The 17423-nt window shown below is 46.7% G+C and overlaps 1 protein-coding gene across 7 annotated transcripts in view; it reads left to right on the top strand.

Moving 5' to 3' along the window:
- zgc:154093 (uncharacterized protein LOC777623 homolog) overlaps positions 1 to 17423 on the top strand; it is an 86053-nt gene that overhangs the window by 29181 nt on the left and 39449 nt on the right. For 5 of the 7 annotated variants that reach the window (XM_059951000.1, XM_059951004.1, XM_059951002.1 and 2 more), the window contains one exon: positions 1222 to 5523. The exons of the other annotated variants lie outside the window; for them this stretch is intronic. In XM_059951000.1, coding sequence (XP_059806983.1) covers positions 1404 to 2132 — 729 coding nt within the window. In that variant the 5' untranslated portion in view covers positions 1222 to 1403 and the 3' untranslated portion in view covers positions 2133 to 5523. Of the gene's footprint in view, positions 1 to 1221; positions 5524 to 17423 lie in introns of those variants that run through there. 7 annotated transcript variants of the gene reach the window in all.

The raw sequence follows: 17423 nt of genomic DNA, 5'->3' as shown, positions 1-17423 counted from the left end.
TATATATGTGCCTGAGAGTTTTGTCCAGTTCTGCACGTCAGTGATTCTGACTCATCCTGGCTTCGATAAATAAATCTTGAATGAATGAATGAAATTAATTTATTTCAGTCAGTACAAACATAACAAAAAGCACCATTTACAACGATGATTTCATAGGACAAAATTACAACAAAAAACATAAATGTTCTTTAAAACAGACCGAAAGGGTGTAGGCTGAAGCTACAGCTTATTGCGCCTGCCCCTCTTACTGATACATCTGAATCCGCATATAAGTCCACCTACAATATGTCTCTACCAAAGGAGGTATAAAGCACTCCTACCCCCCGCTAGCCGGCAGGTTACCCTCAGGGCAAGGTGCAGCCCCTGCTTAGCCCCCCACCCTGATCAGGGTCATGTGAAGCAGGTGGAGAATACACAAGTCCTGGTTATGTGACCACTGATGCCAGGCAGACAATCTCTGAAGGGTATTGATAATGGCAGGGGGTCACCCGTCATGAAAGAGTCTTTTTCTGTTGATCAGTGTCAAAAAAGCCAAATTAAATACACTGTGATTCAATGTTGTGAAACAGTAAGACACAAAACCTTCCGAGCGGAGGTGGTGGGGGGGGGGGGGCACTGTATATATAGAGTGATTGTACGTCCATAAAGTGATGCCAGGTTGTTCATAAAGGTGACTGACAGGAAGTAGCAAAGTAGTGGAGGAGTTAGTGGGCGGAGATGTTGATCCATCTAAACAGAAAAGATTCTGCAGATGCTGGAAATCCAGGCAACACTCACAAAATGCTGGAGGAACTCAGCAGGTCCGACAGCATCCATGGAATTGAATAACAAATTGACTTTTCAGCCAAAGTGTCGACTGTACTGTACACTTTTTCATCGATGCTGCCGGGCCTCGTTCAGCATTCAGTGTGTGTTGTTTTTGAGTCTGGTGATCCTGGCGTGGATGTTTTGTAGCCCTGTTTTTTAATTGGATAGCATAGGCTCATTGGGCAGAAGGGCCTGTTACTGCGCAGAATCTGTGCATCGCTGTTTACTTTTAACACATTGAGGTTTCATGGACGTTGAAATCTGTACAGGCAGGTTTGAAATGGAAAAAAACCCCACAAATTTGATGTGAAATCTGAATAACATTTGCTATGTAAGTGGGGGGAACGTACCCAGCTCTTTGTGTGGGAGTTCTTTAATTAACATTGAAAATTTACCTTGCTTGTGTGCTTTCAGGCTGTGAAGTGAGCGGAGTTGACTTCTCTCGATGGTCGCCATTTCACATGAGGCATAGCCGAGGCCAGCGAAGGTGCTTTTAAGTTGAGAGGTGGATCCGAAGAGTGTAATCAGTCGGGAACCGATACAGGACCGAAACCGGGGTCTGTTCTCAGTTTGTGAGGATCACTTTCTGCTGCAATATGCCTGCAAAAACTCCAATGTATCTAAAGACATCAACCCCCAAACGGGGCAAGAAGCTGAAGCTGCGCGACGTTCTGTCCGGTGACATGATCAGCCCTCCCCTGGGTGACTTTCGTCACAGCGCCCACATCGGGAGGGGCGGTGAGGGTGACATGTTCGGAGACATCTCCTTCTTGCAGGGCAAGTACGACCTCCTTCCCCACGTCAACGGGCGGCCAGCTTCTAAGAGCACAGAGCAAGGACTGAGTGACGAGTACGCCTACGAGCGGGCATTTAACAATGGGGACGGTGTGTTCCCCACGCTGCTGAAGAACGCTGTTTCCCTCCCCATCTTCAGCAATGTCCACGAAAGCCAAGAGCAAGAGCAAGCTCCCCCAAAGCCGCCCAGGCTCCACCTGGAGGAAAGCCCCGCTCAGCGGTCGATGTCAGTCAGCTGCACGGCAGGCTGCTTCCAAGAAATATCCACGTTTGACAAGACTGCTGGGTCATCTGTTTCCCTGTCCGCCACATCGCACAGCTCCTCGGAGTGCTCAGTAATTGGCATCGGGCAGGTAGACGGGCAGAGAGCCTTGATCTTCAACAGTGAGATGTCCCTCGACAACGGCAGCCCCTTCCCATCTGATTCCTACATGAGCGGCTCAGAATCCTCGCTTGGCCTGGACTTGGACTTGGGGCCTTCAATACTCGACGACGTCCTCAGGATTATGGATGGATACAAGTTACACTAAAGTGAAGAGACCTAAGGGGGTTTGTTCAGAAAGTCAGTGGTGAAAGGACTTGAAAAAGGGGGGGGGGGGCAAAACATGAGCAGAACCAATCTGGCATTCAGTCCAAAGTGAACTCCTGCACCTTCAGGTGGTGGTTCAAGAAAAGCCTTCCTGGAGTCTCTACCAGAGAACAAACATAGATACTTTCAACTTCTAAGGATCTCTTTGTATACTCCATCCACATATTTCAGTAAAGAACCCTGAAACGCTAATTGAACAGATAATCTGTAACTTGGTTTTCCTTCACTGAACCGCTTTTAAAGAATGTTATCAGGATTACACTGAAGTCATCATTATGTGCCATGTCGTATGACATCATCATTATGTGCCGTGTTGTATGACATGGGCGATCGTGGTCTTTCCACGACTATGATTGTTCTTGGCATAACTTCTCTACAGAAGTGGTTTGCCATTGCCTTCCTCTGGGCATATGGGTGACCACAGCCATTATCAATACTCTTCAGAGATTGTCTGTCTGGTGTCAGTGGTCGCATAATCAGGACTTGTGATATACACCAACAGCTCCTATGACCTTCCACCACCTGCTCCCACGGCTTCACGTGACCCTGATCGGGGGCTAAGCAGGTGCTACACCTTGCCCAAGGGTGACCTGCAGGCTAGCGGAGGGAAGGAGCACCTCACACCTCCTTTGGTAGAGACGTATCTCCACTGCACCACACTGATGTAGAAACACTAAAATGGACTCAGAAGAAGAAAGTCCTGCTAAACTCCTGGCCTCAGAAGGTTTAAAGAACATAGTACTGGACATTGAAACAGAAGACGTAGAATTATAGCTAGAATCGTTGGGTTTGAATGATAATCCAATGGGTTCCTGACAACCATTACTAACAATGATTTATAACAACAGATCTAAATCAGTATAAAATCAGCTGGTTATTCTCTCGATCTGTAGCAATGTACAGACCCGCTAATTCTCCTGAACTCAGTAACAGCCTCCAGAACCGCAGTCTGCAAATTCATTGTTCTTATCCAACTCAGGTGCTCTTGTGTCCCAGTTTATATTTGCTGTGCCTTCAGCGGCTCTGCCTTTGACTGCTTGGGTATACTCCTCCCCTTCATCGTTTAACCTGCTGAGCGTTCGGTCAAGGTTCACTGGCAGTGATCCTGTGGGACAGCTTGATAAACGCAATGTGTTGACCCAAACCTAGACTGGCCACAGAACCAGTCAAAGACCGAGAAAGCGGTCAAAGCGGAGATGCTGGGATTTTCGGCTCTGTACTCCCTGAGGTAGAGCTGGCAATGAGTAGCGGAGCACATTTGTCAAACTGAATGGCCTAATTCCGCGCCGTGTCTTATGGTCTTGTGGCCACTCTGGCTACTGCAGATGCTGGAAATCCAAAGCAACGCACACACAATGCTGGAGGAAGCTCAGCAGGTCAGGCAGCATCTACGGAAAGAGTTAGATAGTCAACATTTCGGGCCGAGATCCTTCTTTAGCACTGAGAAGGAAGGGGGAAGATTCCAGAATAAAAAGGTGGAGTGGGGGGATGGGAAGGTGATAGGTGAAGCCGGGTTAGTGGGACAGGTAAAGGGCTGGAGACAAAGGAATCTGATAGAAGAGAGGAGAATGGACTATAGGAGAAAGTGAAGGAGAGGACCTAGGGGGAAGTAATAGGCAGGAGAGAAGAGGTAAAAAGTTAGAGTGTGGACTAGAGGACGGGGAGGAAGTTGATTTACCGGAAGTTTGAGAAATCGATGTTCATGCCATCAGGATGGAATATAAGGTGTTGCTCCTCCATCCTGAGGGCACATGGATTTCCCACTGAAACATTGACCATTGGTTGATTGAGAGGGTTGAGTGTTGGGTTCCCCTTCTCTGAATCTTACAGACTGCCTCCTATTACTCACAACGTTGCTTTGACAATTAGGTAAGGAGAGGGAAGGGATCGGGCTGATATGTGATTTTTTTTTTGGCCTCTGGAGGGATTTGCCCCATTTAAGTGTAGATTACCTCGGTGTTTTCTTTTGGTAGTGAAGTCAGGCCAGTCTAACTCTGGGAATGTGAAGAGCAGGCCCGTCTCTAGTTATGAGATGGGAGATTAGATGTCTGTTGACTCTCTTTAACGAGGGCCCATTATTTAGCAGAATGTGACCGACAACACAGATTTGCCATTGCTATGCATGGAATGTTAACAAGTAAAGCAATTGAAGCTCATCGGCTCTCATGAGAAATGGAATACAATCATATTCTTTTGTTTATTTACTGAATGTTAAAATAACTCTATTGTACTGGGTGCCATTTCTATGGAAATGTTGGCCGCAGGATGTGTGATGATTAACATAATAATAATAACCAGATGGTTAACACAAAAAATAGCAAACTACATAATAAAAGACCAACAAATTCAAGCCAAGAAATGCAGAAAATATCAAGAGAAATCAGAAACAATCCAATACATTACAGGATCCGGTAGCGGTTTAACTCAATCTGATTCCATACACAGGCACAATCAAGTGGCAAGTGTCATTCAACAAAATCTTGCTTAAAAATACAGACATGGAAAAGATACCATTCCTTATTATAAATACAAGCCTTACTATAAATATTGGTGATTGTCAACATTGTGTAGGGAAGTGGCTGGGAAAGAATATGGGGGCAGGGAGAGGAAGGGACAGGAGTGAGTGGGAGGGGTTTATGTGAAGGTGTGAGTGGGCAGAGGGAGAGAGAGCACAGAAAGGGATGTGTAAGTGGAGAGAGGTGACTGGGAAGAGTGTGTACACAGAGATTAGAATTGGTTTACGTACAGTGAAAAGTATGTTCCACTCACTGGTCATGGAGATCGATTCGTTATACAGTGCACTGAGGTTGTCCAAGGAAAGACTATAACAGCATGCAAAATAAAGTGTAACAGCTGCAGAAAAAGTTGCAGAGCAGGTAGACCGAGAGGTGCAGAGTCCTGCAGAGGCAGATTGTGAGGTGCAGAGTGTGTGAGTGGACAGAGAGGGGTATAGGAGGGATTACTCAGCAGTGTGGAAGAAAAGAGAAAGGGAAGGAGTGTGTTGGCCTGGGGAAGGGTATGTTTACAATCTGCTCATTAGAGCCAAGTGGCTGACATTTTGAAAGACACCTCACAGCAAGGTGTAGATGTTTCATCACTGTCTGTTCACGTAAACTGGCTGGATCACTCATCCTCATCTACTGACTGTCCATATCCCTCACTGTGTCCACACCTACTGTCCATATCCCCCCACTGGGTGTCCACACCTACTGTCCATATCCCTCACTGTGTGTCCACACCTACTGTCCATATCCCTCACTGTGTGTCCACACCTACTGTCCATATCCCTCACTGTGTGTCCACACCTACTGTCCATATCCTCCCACTGTGTCCACATCTACTGTCCATATCCTCCCACTGTGTCCACATCTACTGTCCATATACCCCACTGTGTATCCATGTCTACTGGCTGTATCCCTCAGGTGAAGATTAGTGGTCTGGGGATGGTGTTGGTGAAGATTTGCAGCCTGGCACTGTTCAGTTTTGCAGTGCATGTTAAGATATTGATCAGCTGATCAAAATGAACCTTTTTGCATCCACGCACCTGTTCATGCTGATATGTTAACACTTTCCGTACCAGAAACCTGTGTTCTGGATTTTAAAATGGTAAATACATTGTTAGAAACTCAAACTTGCTGTGAAAATTCAGTATAAAATATCTACTGCTTAAATATGTCTGTCGAATTATTATTTAATCCGCTGGCAATGTCCTGTGTTGTAATAAATAAAAACAGATCTTCAAACATGAGTGGTCACTGTCATATTGCAGTGTAAAGGGTTTGCTTGGAATAAATCAGAGGAATTACTCCCACTGCCAGGATGGTCATGGTAGTGCAGTGGTCAGCGTGACGCTTTACAGTGTCAGCAACACCGGTTCAGTTCCCACCGCTGCCTGCGAGGAGTGTGTACATTCTCCCCGTGACCAAGTGGATTTCCTCCGGGTGCTCTGGTTTCCTCCCACAGTCCAAAGACGTACCAGTTGGTACACTAATTGACCATTGTAAATTGTCCTGTGATTAGGCTGGGATTAAATTTGGGGGGGTGGGGGCAGGAGGTTTGTAGGGCAGTGTGGCTCAAAGGGCTGGAAGGCCTATTCCATGTGCTATCTCAATAAATATATAAATACGTAACTTTAGCTTGATTTAAAACAACAGGAGAAAGTGGGGCAACATGATGACTGAGTTGCTATGACAGTCTGAACACCAGAGAAGTGTTCTTACAAACTGCCCATTACTCCACTGCTGTTTTGGGCAGCAATAAAGTTCTCTGTCTCTGTTAGTCCAAGTCCTTGCCCATCTTCTTTATTGTGCCCTGGTGAGTTTGAGGGTCATCATTCCTGACTCTACGTTCAGTCTTGACGGTGTCCATGGGCTTCTTTTGTCATGCCAGTGTTGGTTTTCACTACTATCAGTCATACAAGACCCAGGTGGAGACTCGGGAATCCACTGCACTCAAATTTAGAAGGATTCTTCATTGCTGATCAGATAGCATCTTTAGACAGAGAAACACTCAATATTTTGGGTCGTAGAACAGAGAAAGAAAGAGATACCACATTTTCAATAGGAGAAAAGAGAGGGGGGCGATGTCTTGAATTAAGGGAATGTCTGCGATTAGATGAATCAAGGAGTCACAAATTAGTTTTCAACAGCAGAGAAGTGAGGGGGAAGGCTGTATTCGACTGTCTGCGATAGGATGAATCAAAATGGTTAAACTGGTGGCTGTTACCAGCACATTGAGCTTTTTGGTCTGGGTAATATAGTGTTAATTGTAAAGTGCTGGACCTGCTAGGAGTCCAGCCTCAACTGATTAGGGAAAGGAAAACTGGGCCAACATGGGAAATGTAAACTACTGGCCTGTGTTTCAGTAATAAACAGAACTGGCAGAGCTACAATAGATCGAATGTTCCCCACCACTCTGCAGTTCTATACCTCAACCATGACTTCCCTCCTGAGGTAGGACTCTTGAGGAACCAAGACTACTGTACCAGAAGTTTGATACTTGTGGGACAACCTTGGAAGATGGGAGCCTTCTGAAGAAAACGATGCAGTCTTTTACACCAATCGCAGTTCATTGCTGGTTGCCAAATGTGTTGAGAGAAGGGTGCAGAGGACCTTCATGGGGTATAAACAGGTTCACAGATTGGGCAGGGACATGGCAGATGGAATAGCAGTAGTGTAGCAGGCCTCCTTTGGTCAGGGTGTTGCCCCCTAGTTCTCTCCTTGATACTCCAACCAGGGCAGTACGATATGGAGAGGAAGCTGTTGCCCCTGCAGCAGACTCCCCCTCTCCATGAAGGAACGGCAGAGACTGATACAGTTTGGCACCAGCAGTCCAGGGAGTTGCCAGTCAGCATTGAACTCAACGTAGGACTGCGCCAGGGACTCCAGCCCTGGGTTTTCCCTCGGGGTTTACTCCTGAAACCTTCCCCATGAGTGGGTACAGCCACTAGGCAGTGGAGGCTTGAGATCAGAGTTTTCCTTCTCCGAGATGAGCTGACAACCACGGCTGATGAGCTCCATCTGCCCAAAGCATTTGCTTTTAAGGTTCTAGTAACCTTTGCCCCTTCTCCTGTCAGTAGAAACAGCTCCACCAGGTTTAGAGGCCAAGCCACACGTGACGCCAGGAGCTGACGTGGTTGTCAGAGGATATTTGAAAAGCACACCATCGGGAGCATTTAATAGGTGGTGGGAGCTTATTCCCATTACCACCCCTGGCTATAACAACTTTAAGGAACTGCAGATGGAATATAATGTGGGAAAAATAAGAAGCTGGTAGAAGCAAATAAATGAACAGCTTTCAAAAGTGGAGAGAGCTTGAAAGGTTCAGGTGGAGTTAATGGGTAGGTGCCACAAGGAGTTTGAAAGATAGCTGGCTTATTGGTCTTTATTACAAGAACGTGGATATTTTACCGTAATCGGATCGGATATATGACTTCTCGCACTGGGCATTAAGTATGAGTCTCTTCTTCTGAAGCAGTCTCGCTGGATAAAACAACACAGAAAGCTGCTGGAGGAAAATGGACAACCGATGTTTCATCTGGACTGAAAATGTAGAGGGGGGTGGCGGCTGCCAGTATAAAAAGGGAAGGGAGGGAGGATCGAGAGTGGGTGCAGGTGAGGGGGTGATAGGCAGATAGAGAAGAGGAGTGTGGGAATAGTGACAGAGGCAGGGAGGTGATGGGAGGATCTAGATGAGAGGGTGATTGGCAAATGGAGGAAGGGGAGAGTGGGAACGGCGACTGAGGTCGGGATGTAATGAGAGGATCTAGATGAGAGGGTGACTGGCAGATGGAGGAGTGAGAGAGGGAACAGTGACAGAGGTTGGGATGTGATGGGTGGATTCAGGCGAGGAGGGTGACAGGCAGATGGAGTAGGGAGAGTGGGAATAGTGACAGAGGCCAGGAGGTGATGGGTGGATCTAGGAGAGGGGGCAATAAGGAGATGGAAGAGGAGAGAATGGGAACAGTGACAGAGGCTGGCAAGTGATGACGGAGGTGGGAGAGGATGGGATCTAACAGAAGAGGAAGTTGGAGCATGGAACTGGATGAGTGAAGAGGGGACGGCCGATGGGAACTGTGGGTGAAGAGGACCCAGTGTGAGGATAATCGGTTGATGGCTGGAGGAGGGGAAAGAACAGAGTGATGGGGTGGGGGAGAGGTGCTGCATGATCTAAGGATTGGAAATGACTTTGGCACCATTTAGGTAGGCCCTGAGGTGACTGATGAGGCAAGTCTGGGATATACAGACTCTGTCACATGTTGGACAGGAGGTGACTGATGGAGCGAATGGACAGGATGATGTACTGCTCCTGCCGTTTACACTGGTCTCCCAATATATGGGCTCAGTGCAGGGATTCACCCTTCGCCTGAACTGACTTGAAATCGGATTTTTCTGGGGGTCAGTGGAGATTTTCTAATGGTTAGAAGGAGGCTTTGACAGCACCTCTGTCCAGTTGGTAATCTTTTCCTGTGACGGAGCATGGGAAATGGAGTCTGCAGCTGGGCACGTAGGTGATATCGCTGGACCAAGTTGCTTGGGCCTCCCTGCCAGGACAGAGCTGAAGGAAATCAAGGGGCAGAGAAATATTAGTGTGGGGGGAGTGGAACTGTCAAACCGAACCCTGCACCAGGACCGAGTGTGGAGAGGGGAGATTGCCGGTTTAAAGAGGGGGAGTGGTGCGAAAGGGGCCACTCGGTCGTTGGAAGGAAAGAAATAGCGTGAATGTTTTTCTATTTAATCAACTGGTAATATGCTGGAAAACTGTGGTTGTTTACATTGTTAAAATATCCTGGGAAAGTGTTCATATTAATTATTTCACTCTGGCGAAAGCGAGGAAATGCTTTGATTGCTGTGATTATTCCCAGAGCGCCGGCAGATGACCGCTTCGAGCCCAGGCAACAGCCTGTTTATCCTCTTCGGCTCTTGATTCATCGGCAGCTTGTGGCCCAGCAGCTGCATCGGTGCTGCAGAGCTTTGCTCCGACTGTGCCTGTCCCAGCTGATCCAGGGGCACCGAGCTCCCGCTTCCCAACGGGTACACAGGCTTGACTGACGTAGAGTCAGGAGCGGAGGTGTCCGAGGGGCCGGAGATTGAGGTTCGATGTTATACGGTCAGTGAGGGAGGCTCAGTGCTGGAAGGTCAGGAGTCATAGAAAAGTACAGCACAGAAAGAGGACTTTCAGCCCATCTAGCCCATGTCATAACAAGAATCACCTCGGCCCGAAATGTCAACAGTGCCTCTTCCTGCCTGTCCTGCTGTGTTCCACCAGCATTTTGTGTGAATCCCTTGTAATAACGATCAGGGTGACACAGAAAGAGTCTGCATTTACTGACAAGTAACCTTTATTGTCTCCACTAGAGGTCACGGGGGATCACAAACTATCCACCTGTGGGCACCTGACCCTCCATGAACAGTCAATGAAGAGAAAAGGAGTCTACGCTGGCCAGGGGTTCCTCTTGCTCCCGATCTCCATGGGGACCTCCTCATCCGCGATGGTTGGTCTCTGGTGCCTGGAGCGTTATTGTCCCTGTGCATTTGGAACTCTGAGTCTTACAGTGCTCCTTTTGGCTGAAGGTCACCTTCTTCCTGGTTCTAGGCCAGGGCTGCAACCAACATTCTGCTCCCCCACCCCCAGCAGCATGGTTTTGTTCCTTTCAACTCTGACTGGCTCAAACTAGCCAAATCTAGGTGACCCAGACACCAAGGCTGCATCCACACTACGCCGGATAAATCCGTAACTGAAGCTTTTTCTCTTCATTTTTATACTCCGTCTGCACTAAAACGGCATTTTTGTCCCCCCAAACTGGAGCTTTTCAGGAACGCTTTCCAGGCTGGATATTTTTGAAAATGTTGCTCGGGCAGATCAGTGTGGATGGAGTAACCGAAGACTTTTGAAAACTCTATCAGACGGCAGCGTGCTATTTCATTGTTTTCTTGAACGCAACCCCCCACACAACCTAACATTTTCAGAACAGACAGCAAAGAGACTGAAGCCAGAAGAGTTAAGAATGTGCTCACCAAATACTTTGACCCATAACTTACTGAATAAATAAGTATACTCACTTTGCCCTGTTTTCTGTCCTTGCTCGTATGAAAGTGGTTTACTTATTTATGCAAGTACTTCTCTGACAATAGATGTGTAACAGCCTAATGTAACATTGTACGGAAATACAAGATAACATTGATGCAGACATGTTTTATACATTTAACAAGGGGCTTTATTAATGCAACAGAGTTAGTCAGTTTTTCAATGTTCGTCATCAGCCGGGTCAGCCTGTCCGTGAACTCCCTGTCGGTTGCCACCGTACAGTCCAGTATTTGTTCTTTTTAGTTTTAAGTTCTCCTGTGTGAAAGCTAACAGCTGTCCGTCGTTCTAAGTTTTTCTAGTCTGTAACTACATAAACACGCACTTTTATGGTGAGATTCGACACCAAACATGTCGCTTATTTTTGGTAGATGTGTCCTGCGCGTGCGCAGGAGGAGGAGATTCACTGAAATCTCTGTTTCAATGTGGATAGAGATATTTTCAAAAATGTATAGTGTGGACGCCTATCGTTTTTACGCGAAACCGGCGTTCTCAAAATGATCCGGTCTAGTGTGGATGTAACCTGAGTCAGATCAGATTACAGACTGCTTCTCTGTTCGGTCTGGTACCTTGCACAATAAATAGCCACTCATTTGACAATGGTCTCAGGTTTAGCTCCTTGTGTCCATGTTCAATTGCTCTGATTAGGTTATCCCAGGTCAATAGTCAGTTTAAAGTCCGCAAGATGAGGGGTGACGAAGACAATTGGTTTGTCAGCTTCCCCTGCCCTTGATTCGTCAAAACCGCTAATTTGCAGACTATAGTTCCTTCTGGCCAACAGTGTCAAATCACTTAAACTGCCTACTCCCATCGACCTGCATCGGGACCACAGCCCTCCATATCCCTCCCATCCATATACCTACCCAAGCTTCCCTTCGACGTTGAAATCGAGCTCGCATGCGCCACTTGTGCTGGCAGCTCATTCCACACTCTCACAACCCTCTGAGTGAAGAAATTTCTGTCATATTCCCCTTAAACTTTTCACCTTTCACCCTTAACCCATGACCTCTGGTTGTTGTCCCACCCAACCTCAGTGGGAAAACCTGACACAGACTGGGAGACCGTTTCAATGAACCCCCACACTCTGTCCACCAGAGAAAGCAGGATCTCCCAGTGGCCACACATTTTAATTCCACGTCCCATTCCCATTCTGATATGTCTGTCCATGGCCTCCTCTACTGTCAAGATGAATCCACACTCAGGTTGGAGGAACAACACCTTATATACCGACTGGGTAGCCTCCAACCTGATGGCATGAACATTGATTTCTCTCACTTCTGTTAATGCCCCCCTCCCCTTCCTATCCCATCTTTTATCTGTTTGTTTGTTTGTTTGTTTGTTTGTTTGTTTATCCATTTATTTATCTATCTATCTATTTATTTATCTATTTATCTATCTATCTATCTATTTATTTATTTATTTATTTATTTATTTATTTATTTATTTATTTATTTATTTATTTATTTATTTATTTATTTATTTATTTATTATTCCCCCACTTTCTCTCTCTTTTTTCTGTCTGCCCCTCTCACTATCACTCCTTGCCTGCTCTCCATCTCCCTCTGGTGCTCCCCTTCCCCTTTCTTTCTCCCGAGGCCTCCCGTCCCATGATCCTTTCCCTTCTCCAGCTCTGTATCCCTTTTGCCAATCACCTTTCCGGATCTCAGCTTCACCCCTCCCCCTCTTGTCTTCTCCTATCATTTTGGATTTCCCCCCCCCCCCTCCTACTTTCAAATCTCTTACTATCTTTCCTTTCAGTTAGTCCTGACGAAGGGTCTCGGCCCCAAACGTCAACTGTACTTTTCCCTATAGATGCTGTCTGGCCAGCTGAGTTCCACCAGCATTTTGTGTGTGTTGCTTGGATTTCCAGCATCTGCAGATTTCCTCGTGTCTCAGTGAAAAAAGCCTGCTTGCATTAGCTGATCACATAATTTTGTATACCTGTATCAAATCTCCTCTCAGTCTGCGACATTCCAAGGGATAAAGACCTAACCTATTCGATCTTTCCCAACAGTTCAGGTCCTCCAGACCGGGCAACATCCCTGTGAGTGGTGGTATCCGAGGGTCTGGTGTTTGAGGTTCAATGTAGGGAGAGAGGGGTCAGTTCGGGATGTTAGTGGTGGAGTGGCAGGGCTGGTGGGTCAGTGAGGAATGGCGGGAGGGGTTTAGTTTTGGATGATTCAGTGTGAGAGTTGTCGGGGATGGAGGGTCAGTGAGTAATGGCCTGGGTCTGGACTGTACTGTTTGTGTTGGTAGTAACATTGGACACAGTTCCGGAGTGACCACAGATCTGCTTTTTCCACCAGGAAGGGAGATCTCGCCGAAGGGTCTCGGCCCGAAACACCGACAGCGTTCTCTTCCCCATTGATGCTGCCTGACCTGCTGAGCTCCTCCAGCATTTTGTGTGTGCTGAAGGGAAAACTTGCTCCCACTGAACTTCCGGCTCAACAACACCTTCCACCTGTACAGCCCCTGTAATCAGTGAAAGCTGATAACACCATTTCCCATCACAAGGATAGACGGCAAGTCCCATGGGTTATGAGACCAGAACTCTAAAAGCTTGGGTCAAAATTCAAAGGGAAGTAAGGAGATGGAGAAGTTTTGGGAGAGAATTCCAGAGTTTAAGAGGTTTGAAGCTGAAGGAATGCAAAGAACCAACTTTTGTACTAAATTGGTATTTTGTCCCCCAGGCCCCATGGAAGATTTTAGCCATCGAAGTCCTAGGACTGATCTCACTGTGTTGGGATCCCTCAGTTCCTGTTCAATGACCAGATGTCAGTGAGGTCATCACCATCTGTCCCGTCCCTACTGCAGTCTCGATGTCTCTCAGCTTCAGATGAGTTACCGTGGTTTCCATAAATAAACAAATCCTTTCAGAAGCTGCTTAGCCTGGCATTAGAGACAGCATTTACACCGGTGTAGAGCAAGCTCGGACAGGCTTTAGTTGACAGTCCAGTTCATTGCTGTTTTTTGTCTGCCAGAAGACCATAAGATACAGGAGCAGAATTAGGCCATTTGGCCCATCGAGTCTGCTCCACCATTTCATCATGGCTGATCCATTTTCCATCTCAGCACCGATCTCCTGCCTTCTCCCCGTATCGCTTCAAGCTCTGACCAATCAAGAACCTGTCAACCTCTGCCTAAAATTTACATAGAAACACAGAAACATAGAAAATAGGTGCAGGAGTAGGCCATTCGGCCCTTTGAGCCTGCACTGCCATTCAGTATGATCATGGCTGATCATCCAACTCTGAACCCTGTACCTGCTTTCTCTCCATACCCCCTGATCCCTTTAGCCACAAGGGCCATATCTAACTTCCTCTTAAATATGGCCAATGAACCGGCCTCAACTGTTTTCTGTGGCAGAGAATTCCACAGATTCACCACTCTCTGTATGAAGAAGTTTTTCCTCATCTCGGTCCTAAAAGGCTTCCCCTTTATCCTGAAACTGTGACCCCTCGTTCTGGACTTCCCCAACATCGGAAACAATCTTCCTGCATCTAGCCTGTCCAATCCCTTTAGAATTTTATACGTTTCAATAAGATCCCCCCTCAATCTTCTAAATTCCAGTGAGTTGGAATTAACAGTGACTTGGCCTCCACAGCAGCCTCTGGCAATGAATTCCACAGATTCACCACCCTCTCTCTGGCTAAAGAAATACCTCCGCACCTCCATTCTAAAGGTCTATTCTGAGGCTGTGCCCTCTGGTCTCAGACTCCCCCACCAAAGAACACCTTCCATATATCTACTCTGACGAGGCATTTCACCATTCAGTGAGGCCGCCTCGTCAGAATCAGAATCCGGTTTATTAATCACACAAAATGCTGGTGAAACACAGCAGGCCAGGCAGCGTCTATAGATTATATAGATTATAGATGCTGCCTGGCCTGCTGCGTTCCTCCAGCATTTTGTGTGTGTTGTTTGAATTTCCAGCCTCTGCAGATTTCCTCGTGTTTGCAGGTTTATTAATACTGAGTTATGTCTTGACATTTTTTGTTTTGTGGCATCACAAGACTTAATAAACATAAGAAATAAGAACAGGAGTCGGCCATTTAGCTCGTCAGGCTCCGCCATTCAATAAGATCAAGGCTGATTTGGATGGACTCATCTCCACCCACCTGTCTTTTTCCCCATAACCCTTAATTCCCCTACTATGCAAAAATCTATCCAAACTTGTTGTAAAAATATTTACTGAGGTAGCCTCCACTGCTTCATTGGGCAGAGAATTCCACAGATTCAGCACTCTCTGGGAAAAGCAGTTCCTCCTCATCTCCATCCTAAATCTACTCCCCCGAATCTTGAGGCTATGTCCCCCAGTTCTAGTCTCACCTGCCCGTGGAAACAACTTTCCTGCCTCGATCTTATCTATCCCTTTCATAATGTTATATGTTTCTATAAAATCTCCTTTCATTCTTCTGAATTCCAGTGAGTACAGTCCCAGGACACTCAATTTCTCCTCATAGTCTAACCCCCTCATCACTGGAATCAACCTGGTGAACCTCCTCTGCACTGCCTCCAAAGCCAGTATATCCTTCCTCAAGTCAGGAGACCAGAACTGCACACAGTACTCCAGGTGCGGCCCCACCAGTACCCTGTACAGTTGCAGAACAGCCTCCCTGCTCCTAAGTTCAATCCCTCTAGCAATGAAGGCCAACATCCCATTTGCCTTCTCGATAACCTGCTGCACCTGCAAACCCACCTTTTGTGATTCATGCACTTAAAAATTTACGTTTGAACTCCTTTGAACTTAAGCACAAGAGATTCTGCAGATGCTGCAGATTCTGCAGATGTGTGTGGAGAATCCACACACACAAAATGCTGCAGGAACTCAGCAGGTCAGGCAGCATCTATGGAGAGGAATAAACACAAGAGATTCTGCAGGTGCTGGAAATCCAGAGCAACACACACACAAAATGCTGCAGGAACTCAGCAGGTCAGGCAGCATCTATGGAGAGGAATAAACAGTTGATGTTTCTGTCTGAGACCCTTCATCAGGATTGGAAAGGAAGAGGAAAGATGACAGAATAAAAAGCTGGGGGCTGGGGTGGGGAAGGAGGATAGCTGGAAGGTGACAGGTGAAGCCAGGTGGGTGGGAAAGGTAAAGGGCTGGAGAGAAGGGAATCTGAAAGGAGAGGAGAATGGACCAGAGGAGAAAGGGAAGGAGGAGGAGCACTGGGCGGTGGGGTAGTTGGCAGGAGAGAAGAGGTAAGAGGCCAGAGTGGAGTATGGAAGAAGGGAGAGGGAAGGGGTAATCGATTTTCATGCCATCAAGCTACTCAGACAGAATATAAGGCATTTCTCTCCTTTGAACTTCACCCTCTCACTTTTAATGCATGCCCTCTGGTTCAAAGTAAAATTTATTATCAGTCATTTCTAGAGGTATAGAATATAAGAGTAGGGATGTGACGCTGAGGCTCTGTAAGGCACTTGTGAGTCCACACTTGGAGTATTGTGTGCAGTTTTGGGGTCCTTATTTTAGAAAGGATATACTGACATTGGAGAGGGTTCAGGGAAGATTCATGAGAATGATTTCAGAAATTAAAGGGTTACTGTATGTGGAACGTCTGGCAGCTCTTGGGCTGTATTCCCCGGAGTTCCAGAGAATGGGGGGGTGGGGGGGAGGATCTCATAGAAACATTCCAAATGTTAAAAACACTGAACAGATTAGAAGATTAGATATGGCAAAGTTATTTCCCATGGTAGGGGAGTCTAGAACACGAGGGCACGACTTCAGGATTGAAGGACGTCCATTTAGAACAGAGATGCGGAGAAATTGCTTTAGTCAGACGGTGGTAAATCTGTGGAATTTGTTGCCATGAGCAGCTGTGGAGGCCGAGTCATTGGGTGTATTTAAAGCAGAGATAGATAGGTTCTTGATTAGCCAGGGCATCAAAGGGTATGGGGAGAAGGCAGGGGAGTGGGGAATGACTGGAAGAATTGGATCAGCCCATGATTGAATGGTGGAGCAGACTCGATGGGCCAAATGGCCTACTTCTGCCCCTGTATCTTATGGTCTGAGTACATTCTTATTTCTGCGGGCATACTCAGCAAATCTATAGAATAGTAACTGTAAATAGGATCAATGAAAGAGCAAGAGTGTAGAAGACAACAAGCTGTTGAAATGCATATATAAGTACATAAATCATGTATCATAAACAAATAATAATAAACACGTAAACAGTATCTGTGCCTCTCACAATCTTGTAAACTTCTATCAGATCACCCCCCCCCACCAACCACCACTCCAGAGAAAGCTACCCGTTTATTCAGCCTCTCACGTGCACGTGCCCTCTAAACCTGACAGCATCCCGGTAAACCCTTTCTGCACCCTCTCCAGAACTTCTACATCCTTCCAGTTGTGGGGCGACCAGAACTGTTTGCAATACTCCAGAATTTTATAAAGCTACAACATTGTCATTGCAAATATGAAATTTGGGACCACCGTTGAGATGAGATGCTTCCTGTTCTCGAGGGTCAACGTGGCGGAGGACCCATCCTGGGCCCAACATATTGATGCAATTACAACGAAGGTAAGACGGCAGCTATAGTTCATTAGGAGCTTGAGGAGATTTGATATATCACCTAAAACACCAGCAAGTCTCTGCAGACGTGGCTTGGGCAGCACTATGACAGGGTGCAGCACTGTTTG

This window comes from Hypanus sabinus, chromosome 26 (assembly GCF_030144855.1).
Source record: "Hypanus sabinus isolate sHypSab1 chromosome 26, sHypSab1.hap1, whole genome shotgun sequence".
NCBI lineage: Eukaryota > Metazoa > Chordata > Chondrichthyes > Myliobatiformes > Dasyatidae > Hypanus > Hypanus sabinus.
This window is presented reverse-complemented; position numbering and strand designations above follow the sequence as displayed.